The following is a 14,061-nucleotide window of genomic DNA, read 5'->3' on the forward strand; positions in this document are numbered from 1 at the left end:
GCTTGGTGGCTTCTCTGCCTGAGTGTGGCCTGTTGGAGTAACCTGCAGAAGGTTGTCCGCAGTCAATGGCTGGGTTGGATCAGGCTGTGGAAGTGCATTTCATGTGCCCACAGGTCACTGAGTCTCATTCAGTGATGGAATTCCCAAATGGAAGAGGGTTTCCATGGGGAAAATTTTTGCTGAAGGTTTTTTAGTGAGAAAGGGGACCGGATCCATGACAGGCCTCTGGCTGTGTGTGGTGCGCACTGAGTCTGGGATGGAGCGGGGCGGGGCAGGGAGGTAAGTGGCTCAAGATGTGTTGTACTGGCTATTGACATCAAGGCACTGATCTGACATACGTTTTTAGTATGGCCAGTGGTTTCTTAATTGCAAAGGGACATCATTTGCAGCTTAGTCTTTCATGAATGACTATGTCTCTCAGACTAGAAGTCAAATTGCACTGGGACTTAGTGCTGTAGCCTTAGGCCTAAGTAGCCTTTGGGAACCTTCCCAATTGTGAGTCCTAAGGCCCTCTTGATTGAGGGACCGGGGATGCAACTTGGGCAAAACACTCTCTACTATAAATTGTATAATCGAATTCCAGCCCGAATAGACTGGACAGCAGATGCCTCCTCTGCTGTTCTGATGGAGACTGTCGTACTCGACTGATTATCATATACTGTTCCTAGGAGGACACCAATCAGCATGGGTAAACCAGGAAACAGCTGCCGTGTGCTTCAGGGACGAAGGTGTTCACCATGCAGATTATGTTGCAATGTAAGGAAGCCGGAAAGAGTTGACGGGGTCTTGTGGTGCAACCGTGTGTCAGAAAGACATGGTGCTTGCTTCCGAAGTGACAACAAAGTCATCCTCTGACAGTCCCTTGACCGAAGGCTGGGGCTCCATGATGGGATAGCCTGCCTAGGCTAGCAACCTCTGGAAGTGTCTCATTGGAAAGACAGTGCTTGAGGAGGAATGGCCATCTGTAACCACAGCAGTGGTTGTGTGTAGAGGCCGAAAGGATCGGGCAGGGAAGACTAAGTGCAGAAAGTGCTTTCGAACGCCAATTGTTTGAGACGTTGATGCTGGATTTGTGTTGGGGTGAACTGATGTGCTTGAATGCGGCATCTGCCGTGCTGGTATGAGTGGGCAGAAAGGTACACCCCTGTGGCTAATGGACGGTTCGTTGTGCTTTGTGGGACGCATCCGTCCTCGTCAATATGCCTTTCTCCCAAATGTAGAGGAAAACAATTATGACCCAGGCCTTCTGCTACTAGAGAGGAGTAGAAGAGATGGGCTGAGGGTGATTGTCTCCTGCCCAGTGGGCAGTTTTTGGGTCCGCTGAAACTTGTAAGGCAAGATAGACACCTCTTCATGGGAAGGCTGGCTAGGATGTAGGGCCTGTGTGGAGCTTTTGTCACAATCACAGTGGTGCAAACCAAGGGTTGTTGTAGGCAAGGGGAGAAAGAAGGGATGCCTTACAAACGTGGAAGGAATGAAAGGCATGTGTGTCCAGAGTGGCACCTCTAAGTTGGACTGCCTCACCCTTCCTTGTGCATCTCCAGCCTTATGGGTGATTGTTGCAGGCAAATGAGTTGGGTTGCCTTGTCCGTCCTTGCACCAAGAGAGGCATTCTTAGCCCTGTGGGTGTGAAGGGGGTATGTGTGGATCCCTAAGGACCAGCCACTATTGAAATGTGAAGGAGCATACATTCAGGCGTGAATGAGGCTATTATTATTTTATTTTATTTTTGTGAGTGCAGTCGTCCTCCAAAAGCAAGGTAGGGATGAATTTATGAAAATGAATACATATATGTGCCAAGGGAATAAAAACTTCCATCAGCTCAAGTGATGTCAGAAGTATGCCAATGACAAGAGATCGAGACACAAGAAATAAGCAGCTGTATAAGCATACGTGTAGCGTGCACCGATATACCCAAGTAAGTGGGTAAGTGTGCATAATCATCAATGGAAAGGAATCTGTCCATGCACCTACATATGAGATGTACATACGCATATGAATAAAGTGCCAGTACGTAGAGGCAGAGAGTTCTGGGCATTGTGAACAGAAGGCCGCAAATGCAAGTGTGCCTATATTGCTATGTAGGGAATCTCAATGAACAGACGTCAATGAATTGAGATAGAAATATAATTGTACATGTTAATATGAAAGTCGTCTGAACCTATCCCATAAGCACATACACATGTGTATACCGATGGATAAGTACGCATCTATACGTGAAAGCAGAAATGCGTATGAATGTAGCAATATATCTCATATATATGTATATATGTGTGTGTATATATATATACATATATATAGATTTTTTTTTTTTTTTTTTTTTTTTTTTTTTTTAATATGTATAGATTTTTCTATATATATTTCGTGATTGTTGCTTGTGATAATAAATCAAATGGATAGAAGGGGAAATATTGTGATGCATTTCCTGTGGCCAATAGCCTGAGAAACAGCAAGAAAAGTGCAGTTGCTATGCAAAGATGTGTAAAGTCCCTGACTGGGCATGAGGACCCAATGAGAAACCGAAAGAAAACATCGTTGGTGGACAGCACGGGGGGCAGGAGTGATGTGCTGTGTCGGCGAAACTAACCACAGCTTCGAGCGCCTAGGTTACAAATGTGGAGTTGCCTCCCTTGGCGCCGAAAATCATCGAAAAGGAATGTGTCTTTAGAGCACATATCCCCCTTGTGCGACGTGTCCTCGCTGAACAGGGAGGAGTGTCATGTTGTGTGTGAGAGTCCGTGGTTCGATGCCACCGTAACCGACACAGGTGAAAACGAGCGCAAGGGGAATAATTATAATGTCCCTTAGTGCCGTGGGCATCCCAACCCGAATCGGTTGCCATCGGACGCGAGACGGTCAGGGCATGTGGCAAGACGGTGCCGTAATCGAGTGTTATGGGCGTCGTGGGCGAGGGGGTGACAAGTCCGTCGGCTTGCCGTGGGATGTGCATCCCCCTGTTGCTGAACGGCGGTCCAATCTCGCGAACAGCTCCTGCGAGAGGACCGGCGTTCAGTTGTCAGTTGTGTGTTGACGGATAAAGTGATAGACAAGATCGGCCCGAGCACTGCCGAGAGGCAGGATCGAGTTATTAATACATGTAAGAATTATCTTGATATTCATTGTGAAAACTTTAAATACAAAACTCGTTTACATATTTTCTGATTTATCAAGCACTGCGCACTCAATGTTGAAAAATGCAACAGACATACGTGGGGACTCTCTTTTTCTTCCCTACTTCAAGCGGGTAAAAGGCCTTGTCAGGCTTGCACGCCTTGATATTGATATATGGTATGATATAAGAGGTACTCCAACGTGGAAGTGCCAATATTAGTCTGGGAAACAGCAGAGTTAGGCAATGGGGCAGAAGAATCCAACACTGCCTAAGTTCCAATGGGGCGTGCACGTACCTGCTCTGTGGGCGCAAGGCGCGGCACCAGAAGGCAGAGTGGTGCATAATTGCTGCAGCAAGTTTAGCGATGAGTTGCTGATTGTTTGGTTGAGTAGCTTGCTGAGACACCATTAGTGGATGGGAAACAGCAGCACTCGGCGGTGTGGCAGATGGGGTCATCGCCGCATAGCTTGGCAGGACCGTGCACACACTCGCACTGAAGGCGAGGAGCAGTGCCGGTGCAAGGGAAATAACTGCGGCGGTCACCGGCAAGGGTGCCGAAGCAGGGGTTGCCTCCCTTGGATCGGGTGATCCGGACAAGGGGGGGGGGTGCACGCGTATGGGCAAGCGTGTCCCCTAGTGGTCCACCTTCCTCCCTACACCAGGGGAGGGCATCCCTACACGCCTCGGTCGCTATTGGATCCGAGACGGTCGAGGCAAGCCGCGTGGGGGGTCGCGTGATCCGATGTCACGGCCGCCACCACGGACGCATCGCACATAGGGCCCAGTCTAACGTGCGGATCCAAGACAAGCTGCCTTCCTTTTTTTTTTTTTTTTTTTTTTTTTTTTTCCCAAGGGATTGTGGCCATTCCATTGGTGCAACTGTGGGTATGGTAAAGAGATAGAGGAGATCGACTCGTACACTGCCGACTGGCAGGGCCGAGAAAACGCGGATCGCGTCGAGTGAGTTCGCGGATCGATAAAAATGACATGAAAGGTAACACTGACCTGAGTGTGTGACCACAAACCTCTAGAAGTCATCAGAGGAGGTGGCGGAGGTCTGGAGTCGACCGGAGGGAGCGGAGGAAGTGGAGAAGGCGGCGGGTTGGCGTTGTTTAGAGGGCCAGGAGTAGAGGGCCCAGAGTGTCGGCGAATCGATTGCGATCGCGCTTTAATTTTAGCACGATTCCCCAATCGAGCTACATAATTATGTGACCTGGTTGGAGACATAATTTGACCACAAACAAGAACGCCAGAGAATCGACAGACAGACAGAAAATACGAAAAAACTTAGCCGTATGAAGAGCACAGGTACAGGAGTCATGATGGCTGCCGGAAAAAGAGGGCGATAACCAGCGGGACAAAGGGGAGGTTACCTACTTCCGGGAGGTTATCGGCCGTAGTTTCGTCTGCTCCGCATGGGCGGATAGTTTGCACAGGACAGGAATGTCAGACCCCTGCCGGAGTCTGCACTAGTTGGGTCACGGTTAAGTATGTGTAATTAAAATAAAGTTTATATAAACTGATTCCAACATGCTGCATGTACAAGCTCAAACACAAAGTGATCAGACTATGCCATCAGATGGCGTCAGCCCTCCCCCACTCTTTTGTGAAGCTGACAGTCTATCCTTTCTTAATGCAACACCCTCAGCACTGACCTGTAAAGTGTGCTCTATAGCATTGGGGAAATTCTTCAATGTGCAGATTGGAATGGACTTTTCTGGGGGGTCCTGAGAGGAGGAGTAGGACTCCGTCACCTTGGGTATCACAACCTGAAACACAGTTTCCTCATCAATACACTACCTGGCATATATGAAGACACCAAATGACCCCCAGTTTACAATTACTATCAACAATAAACAAGATGTTCACAACAACAGAGTGCAGAATGTTTACAGTTCATCATCTCACTGCAGAAGATACTTCCTACACTGCTTTACTGAGACAAAACTATTTTCATTTTCTTCTGAAACTACAGACTGATTTGCAATCTTATTTATTTCTTAGATCATGCACCACTCTGGCTCATGTGCGTGCATGGTTTTCTTGTATGGAATGTGACCAGTTTCCAATACAAAAGGAGCTGAAGCCTCAATTATGGATATGTCACACTCCTAAGTAACAACTATGTTGACTGACAAGGTCTACTGTGGTAAAACTGCAGGCAGCTGCAGTCACTGTTTCATGTCATATCAACTTCAAAAAGCCCGTAGAAGTAATCTCTCTCTACAGAAAAAAAAGACAAAAAAAAGGCAAGACTAATATTATTCAATGTTATGACAGAAACAGCATTTCTTCAGCTGAACCCTTTTCTCAGTTTTTTTCTGCTGCCGTCTGACGAAAATGGTAAAAACTAGGAACATCAAATGGAAAATTGACAATAATGAATTAACATGTGTGCATATCTTCAACGAAAACAAACACAGAACGCATACTTCATTCTGTTTACAAAAGAGAACAGACCTGTTTCCAAGAGCTCCAATAAAAATTAGCTGCTTTAGCTAATTCATTCCAACATGCCTTCAGCTATGTCTGCTCATTAACAGCGGGTCCAACAGCTGAACCCCATGCAATGGTTTAATGCATAACTTTGATCCAGATGCTCCCTTTTTCTTTCGTAAAAAAGTAAAGACAACAATTTCCCGGACGTTTACCCCGAGTCAAAGCAATCTCACTTTCACTTTGAAAGGAAGCAGTGTCACCAATGAGGACATTATGCGAACACTTTGTGCGATCTTAAGGCAGAAAAAAACACAAAAAACCATGGAGATGTTTACACTTCTACACTGTTCCTCTGCACCAAATAAAGTCATCTGTAACAGCAAATAAGCAGATCATCACTCTACATTCTAACTATCTGTTGGCATAAACAAAGTCCACCAGACAGGAGTACACAGGAAACCAGCAATAACCCACCTGCACATTGCCCTTGGTCCCCAGGGTTCCAGACTCTAGCAGGGGCTTGCAGTAATAAACACAGCGACGGTCCATGTACATACCTGACACACACACACCCAATTACTTCCACCAAATGGTTTACACCAACTCATTGACAGGGAAATGACTTGCTGCAAAAAACAAAATTCAAAACAAAAAAAGAGGTGAATGACCAGACTAGCATAAACACGAGTCATAAAAATATTATCAAACATAAAATAGCAGTCTTTGAAGGCAATCCATTACAGGGACAGGGGTGCATGAGTCCAAATGGCCAAAATTTGGCATAAATGAGTGTGCCCATGTTCCAGATCTGGAAAGTGTTTCATGCACACACAAAGAAACAAAAACACACACACTGAAACTGACTTTGAGGTAAGACTGGCAATAAAGAGTGATTAATCTCAATGCTGACTGAAACTGTTCAACCACCCTTTTTGACTTACTTGTGCAAACAAAGCGAGTCTATGTTTTAAACCAGTGTTCGGTTGTCATGTTCGTTTGTGTGTGTGTGTGTGTGTGTGTGTCGATGGTAAACTTTAACATTGCCATCTTCTCTGGAAATACTTTTTCTGCCAATACCAAATTCATGCCAATACCAAATTCAACTTAAACATAGTATGAAAAAAAATCTTCACAGTCATACAAATAACAGGTTTAAGTCTCCTGAATTAAGCCTTTTTTTTTCAAATCATTAACGGTCTATTTCCCTGAGGTTTGTTCCGAATCCGAAAATTCTAAAAAAAAAACGCTTCCCACTGAGTTAGGCCTACTTGCAGGTCTGTTGTATTCGAAGACATGACCTCGTTTTTCTCATTCACAATCAAAAGGAAAGAAATACAAATTCTGGACAGAACACATTCAGTAATACAAATTGCACCACCAACGTGTTTACTGCATATAAATATTCTAAAGTGGACACTGAATTAACTGGAATGAACATGAAAGAAAAATTGAATTGATCGTTTCTTTCGTTGTAAGCCTCAACTGGTTCGTGCAGATCTGGAGATCTACCATGTGTTGCTTTGTGCTTGAAGGGATAGCACAGTCTCCTTTACCGCCGAAATAAAAGAATAACCGAGATATAACAGAACACACATAAAACACAATTTAAACGGCGTTATTACATACACTACAATCACATCTATTTATTGCACGAAGAAGAAAACGTCAACACTGTTCAAGCATTAAATTTAGTCAAATGACGTCAGATGCGCCGCAGCAGTGGGGATCAGTCTGCTTGCTTCGGAACTAAACATGCATGGTTCGATCCTGCTCGCATAACTTTTTTTCCCTCCTTTTTTTTTTTTCTCCCAAGCTTATTTTATATATCTTATTCAATACAGAGCACTTTTCAACGATTTTTTTTTCTTTTTTTTTTTTCCTCGTGATTCCTTGACTGGATAAAGCACAAAGCACAAGTGAGTCTTGAAGGCTTTGCCTCTTGTTTTTTAGTGTAACCATTCAATAAACAACCTGGTAGTGTAATTATGGCAGTTAGCTGAGAATAATTTGTTTCTTTTTAATTGCGGACAGAAAGTGTATATCGTACAGTCTTAAAATCACAACTTGACATTCTGGCAAGAATTTGGAAGCAACCCCCTGAAAATTTTGCTGATCTGGAGGCTGATGTAATAACATTTCTCCAATCTAGAAATGCAGATGACTTGCACCCCCCCACCCCCCTCACCCCCCCAACACACACACCTTACCAGAGTACAACTTAACGAACTAGTAATCCTACTCACGGGCATCCACGTTGTCCAGGGCATTTGTCACTCCATCTAGAGCTTCAAAGAATTCGTCTGTGAAGATGTTTTCTGTCTCTGGACCCACACGGTCTTCCCTGGCCTTCACCTTGATGGATGGATTCATGACCTTGACAGCTGCAGCTGCTGTTGTGGATTTTGCTTCCTGTAAAGGAATCAACTTTAGCTTCAAAACAAAGAATAAATTATCACTTTTCAGGGATGTGAGAGGGACTGAATCAAAAAAGTGTACTACAGCCAGTGGGTGGGTGAAGGGCTGCAAAAACCCCTGGTGTGATGGAAAGGTGATACCTCACAAACCCCCACCCCTACCGCTCCTCCCATTTCCTTTGACACCTCTCACGTTAGCCAAGAGCTCAACCCCATCTTACCTCCACATTCCAGCGGCGGAACAAGAACTGCCTGTTGAGGTTGGATCTCTCGATGCGGTCCATGTCGGTAACATGGATCATGCCATTCGGACCGCAGGCCAGGCCCATCATGGCCCAGTTCTTCAGCATCTCACAGCCAATGGCCCCTGCGCCCACCAGGAAGTACTTCAGATCCCCCAACTTCTTCTGGAAGTCCGCCCCAAACACTGCGATCTGGCCGTCGTACCGGGAGTTACGCTAAAACACAACAGCAGTTTTATTGATTGCACTGCATTCCCACAACTATTCCAGTACATGTTTATTCAAAAACTCCTTCCCCCCTTTTCTCCTCGGCACGTCAATAATGGAGTGTGATTTTTTTCCTGTCATTACCTGTTTCAATGCAACAATGTTAATTTGAAACAGATTTTGTCCATTGTACTTTTACTATTGGGTAGGAAAATGCTATGGTCCATAAGACTTGTTGAGGAACAGTTTCACACAGAAAATCACCTTTCTGAAACCATGGGTTTCTTCCAGGCAAAAACTCTCTGGAAAGGATAAAAATCAATAAACAGCAAAATTAAATCTCAGAATATTGAAGATCAGAAACACTCTGCACATGAGTATTCTACTTCATTGTATAGAAGTGCATCAACTCACATAAACCTTCGAACTCTGAAATATTCATACAATCTACCACTTCTGACACATCTGCAACATTATGACCATGCATTTACAACACACCTGTACACATGCAAATACACAAGTGCGAATGCATGCACACATACACATCCTTACCCCCACACACTTGCAAAAAACTCAACAGAACAGAGGCACTTACTGGTTTACAATTCTCCTCAGTGAGGACAGACTTGTCTTCAGGTAAGCATTCCAGGGCATCAAAATACAAGAACTGCTGAAGAGGGGTGAATTTCCCACTGCATGCCTGCATAAAAAAACAAAGCATAACTAGAGAACAATATCAGCTATGAAAGAGAATACACACATACATACTTTCCCCACGACCCCTTCCTCTGCTGCTGTTTAAAACGGCACTCTGTGACGTTTCAACATATTACATATGCACTTACTGCTGCCTTTTAACTCACTCAGGATAGCAAGTTTTCTCCCTTGCTTTTCCCCACAGACGGCCCAGGGTATGGAAAAAAAATTACAAAAAATACAAAATACAGAATAAGAAAATGACACTTTCAGAACTAGTTTATTACATGTTGGGCTATTACATACCAAAAAAAAATCAAATTTCTCATCTTATTTTTACAGTTTTGCCATTATGTAGAAAATAATGCCAATTTTTCACCCCGAATCACCATAGCCATGCTCACTTTCTGCACTCAATTCACTTTCTTCATCATCATCCACCTCTTCAATGTCCGACCCTTCAGTCTGTAGAATTTCAAGAGCTTCGGCAACAGTAAAATGTTGCCATCGCTGCCTTGTTCGCTCCGCAACATTTTGAGAACCCCCCGCTTCAGACGCCACTTTGCTAACAGGGTGACCGGTCAGTGACTTTGTCTGCGTATGTGCGAGACAGGCCACACATAACAAGCTGGCCAATCATACCATTCGGTTGTGGAGTGACCCAGAAAAGCGCACTCAGCTTGGCTAATCACAAAATGAAAATCATGTGTACAGTGCGTGATGGATTTTTATTTTTTGAAAATGCTATTCCATTCCGTCGTCCGAATCCGAATGCATTTTATACAGGAATGCTCACGCATTACATTGTCCGGAGAGAGTTAAAGCAGCACTCAACAACACTTCTACATAATGCATATATAGTTATTGCTACCTCTGAACCCCTTGGCTGCCTGTATGACGAGATTAACTCATCAATGTAACTGTCTATGCTTCACTGCCTTATTGACAAGATAACTCATCTCCAAAATATTTGGACTTTTCTCTGCTTTATATTGAGTTCGTTGACAAAAACACAAGCAGCTTTAGCTTGGGGAATCTTTCTATATTCTACTGATAGCTAAAAACCCTATCTACCTCGTAAGGTAGTCTTTTATTTAAACGATTCAGTTGGGTTACTGGTGTTGTTCTTGACTCTCACGTCACACGCTCAGCAAAATGGCAACACCTGGCTCAAGCTCTGTGATCGAAGTGTAACAAAAACAACCAAAATTGCTTTCTTTAGATGAAACTCTGCAAGAATTGAAGTGTGAACTAGAAGAATAAGACAGTAATGAACTTTAATCGGACGATTCGATAGAAAAACAAGGGAGCAATGAAGTGATTAGAAGATTGACCTATCAGTGAGTGACACCAGCTTTACAGAACAGACTCCGTCCACATGACTGACAGTGACGTGACTGAAATGGCAGCAGTACATAGTGGCAGTGACACACTTGGCACTGAGCCAATGCAAGGGAGGTGTAGAGGTAGAAATAGGGTGAGGAGGCTGATGGTAACTGGACAAGTGTACCTGGTCAGAGAGGGGGGGAAGAGGAGTGGGGGTGGCCTTAGTGTGTTTAGGAGGATCAATGTAGGGCCAACAAATACCTGTTATTGCCAACTTTTCTAGTGACAGTGGACTGAAAAAAGACCCACACAACACAGACTGCATTTACTTTTTCTCTCTATTTTATAGATAATAATCTGGATCAGAAATTTGTTGAGGAAATCAATGTGTATGCAAAGCAGATACTACACAAGAACTGAAGCGTGAACTAGAAGAATAAGGCAGTGTACACAGCACGTGCCAGTGTACCAGTGTTGTTTTTTTTCCTTTCATTCAACATTAATAATAACCATCCTTTCAACATTAACAGAAAAGCATGTATCCTTTCCTTCCCATCAACATTAACAGTAAAAAATTTTTTAAAAAACCCAACCATCTAACCACTAATAACAACCATGTCTTTTCTAAATTAACAGTAAAGCATGTATCTACTACAAATAATCAACTTTTTCTTTTCCTTCCTTTCTGCATTAACGGTGAAACATGCACCCATTAAAAATAATCAGCGCTTTTTTTTTTCCCTTCCTTCATTCCAACATTAACAGTGTCAGCACTTTTCTTCTCCTCCTTCCTCTCAACAGCAACAGTAAAGCCCATATCCACAAAAAAAAATAATAATAATAATTATTCTTTTAAAAAGAACAATAAGCTCTAAACCCTTGTCAGGCATAATCCCCATTTCAACCAACAGATCATCAGCAGCAGCAATTCCGAGCACTCTCACCTTCATGACTTCCTGGGCAGTTATGCCCCCAATGAAGGCCTGTATGGGACAGACATCACCAAGGGCATTGTATGCAAACTCCTTCATCAGATCACTGTCCACTTCCTCCACTTTGGCACCAGAGGCAGCATTGACTTCAGTCACAACCTTCACAAATTCCTCTCCATCCGCCTGTGATCACATAATAAATGACTGGTAACACCAACTACTTCATCCAAATAACCACAAAATAACTCCATTACAATCCTCACATGCACAATCAAATCTTCAAAGGCAGTATGAATTTTCTAACATACTAGTACTACTACTGTCTTATCTTTGTGTCAGTCATTACAATGTCTGACCTTCAAAAAAGGCCTACAGGCCTTGAACATATACCTAAACCCTCTGAAACGGTCACACTTGTGAGAACTAATGTAAAGAAGGAAGTACAGTTCTAACACTAAATCCTTATGTCTGATGTAGTCTGGGTGATGGGTGATGATCTGGGTAATGATCTGAATCAATCATTACCTTGAAAGCAATACTTAAGAAAATTTCTAAGCTTTCAATAAAACCGCAAACAGAAACAATCCATAAAGTGGTCCATTTTAGGCGTTCAAACTGTGTCCACTTCTTACATTGTTCTCATACCAATTTGATCGAAAAAGTCATTTACAACAACAGTGATACATCCATATGCTGTATATGCAAGTCTTCAAACCAACCCAACGAACTATTTCAAACAATAGTGATATGCATCAACAATTAAGTTTCCACACCAATTCAACTTAACAAGCAATGGAACAGACAATTTTCATTCTACAATTCTATCAGAGACCTGAATCATCATCATCATCTTTACACTAATGTACGCAATATTCCTCCATGTTATAGCACTTTATATATTTCTAAACGCTATGAACAGAAGGAATGCACATGTTTACCTGTTCGTCCTTGTCAACATTTTTGAAAAATTAACAATGAGTACATCAGACCAACAAAGAGCAGAAAATCAGCTGAATACATAAAAAAAAAAAAATTTTAAACCAAAAAAAAAAAAAAACCACTTCTTTTCTTTCCACCTAATCACTATCTTCAAAGCACTGAGACAATTACCCTACACAAAGTCAGTGAGCCCAGCACCACAGTGAATGGGATTGGCTTCAAGCATACGTACCTGACAACGGGGCTTTGGCAACGCACCAACTTTCTTTTCGTATTCACTCAGAGCCTGGAAGGCAATGTGCAGCTGTGGAGGACGGTCAAACTTGGCAAAGTCTGAGGGAAGGATTTCAGGGGCATCCATTGCTGCCTTGATGGATTTCTGTTTGGATGTGACATATCAACTAGTGGTTATCTTTGCATCAAGTTAGAGGTGATGAAGGGAAAGGGATGTGGTGGGAAGAACATATTATCAAGTGCTTTATCACCTTGTCAGGTGATTCCTTCCTTTTTCTTTTGTACACCTACAAACCCCCCTTCCATCCCCGCCCACCCTTCACCCCACCACCTTCCATTTCAGTCCTTTCTTAAAGCTTTGACTTACCACAAAACTGTAAATCTCAGAGTGAAAAGACCAGTTTTGCATCAAACTTTGTACAACAGACTAAACAAAGAAATACACTTTTTTACCTTCACAGTCTTATGTTACATCCATAGTAAATTTTCTGTACAACAGACTAAACAAAGAAATACTTTTTTTTTATCTTCACAGTCTTATGTTACATCCATAGTAAATTTTCATAAAATATAATGCTTGAAATGATTCCACACTCACACACATACACATGCACACAAATGCACACCCACACCCATACACTTGCACAAAAGTGTTGAAGGAAAAAGCAAAGTAATACATGGCAAAAACATTCAACAGCTCACTTACGAAGTTGATTGTCTTGGGCATTTTGACTTGCACAGCATTGCCTCCCCTGATGTAGTCAGAATACTTGGTGGTGTCCCCTATGCTAAATGTGTATGGACCTGCCATGACCAAATACTGTCAGTTAACAAAAACAAAGACACTGCAATAAACACTTCACACAAACAGAATGCACTAATTTTCTGTACTAATCTAATTTTGGGGACAAAACCAAATTTAATCTAAATCAAGTTACCCCTTTCATTGGCAACTCTTGAACACCTTGAAAACTGAATACAAGTTATTTTCGATAGCAGAGAAAGGAAATTTTTTTCTTAAAATTACATTTATCTAAAATACTTACCCACTAGTGCAGACTCTGGCAGGGAGTCCGCTTCCTGTCCTGTGCAAACTACTACCCACCCATGCAGAGAAAACGAAAGTAACTACGGCCGATAACCTCCGGGAAGTAGCTTACCTCCCCTCTGTATCCCTGACTAGCTTCCTCTTTTGACGTCAACCAACCATAACCAGTGCAGTGTGCAGAGAGAACAGGAAGCAGGAAGGATGGGAAGGTCTTAAATGTGGGTCACGTTAAGTATATTAGATAAACATAATTTTAGGAAAAAAGCAAACCATAGGCCTAGTTTGCATCAGTTTGACATGGTACAGTATATGACACCAAAACATAATTTTAGGAAAAAAATTTCCTTTTAACTACACATACTTTACCATGACCCACTAGTGCAGAATAACACAAGGTGGAGGGCTCACCTATTCTACTGTCTGTGCACGGCAATGGCTTGTTGTGCGACAACTGCGGAGGCGATGCCTCTTA

The 14,061-nt window shown here is 42.9% G+C and overlaps 1 protein-coding gene across 2 annotated transcripts in view; it reads right to left on the reverse strand.

The window, feature by feature from the left end:
* The window catches only part of LOC143284681 (ubiquitin-like modifier-activating enzyme 1), a 43,981-nt gene that overhangs the window by 16,462 nt on the left and 13,458 nt on the right, over positions 1-14,061 (reverse strand). For both annotated transcript variants that reach the window (XM_076591610.1, XM_076591611.1), the window contains exons 9-16: positions 13,248-13,345; positions 12,540-12,686; positions 11,381-11,551; positions 9,010-9,114; positions 8,187-8,423; positions 7,795-7,960; positions 6,026-6,108; positions 4,768-4,881 (exon numbers count right to left, since the gene is read on the reverse strand). In XM_076591610.1, coding sequence (XP_076447725.1) covers positions 4,768-4,881; positions 6,026-6,108; positions 7,795-7,960; positions 8,187-8,423; positions 9,010-9,114; positions 11,381-11,551; positions 12,540-12,686; positions 13,248-13,345 — 1,121 coding nt within the window. The remainder of the gene's footprint in view (positions 1-4,767; positions 4,882-6,025; positions 6,109-7,794; positions 7,961-8,186; positions 8,424-9,009; positions 9,115-11,380; positions 11,552-12,539; positions 12,687-13,247; positions 13,346-14,061) is intronic.

The sequence above is a fragment of the Babylonia areolata genome, chromosome 8, assembly GCF_041734735.1.
Source record: "Babylonia areolata isolate BAREFJ2019XMU chromosome 8, ASM4173473v1, whole genome shotgun sequence".
NCBI lineage: Eukaryota > Metazoa > Mollusca > Gastropoda > Neogastropoda > Buccinidae > Babylonia > Babylonia areolata.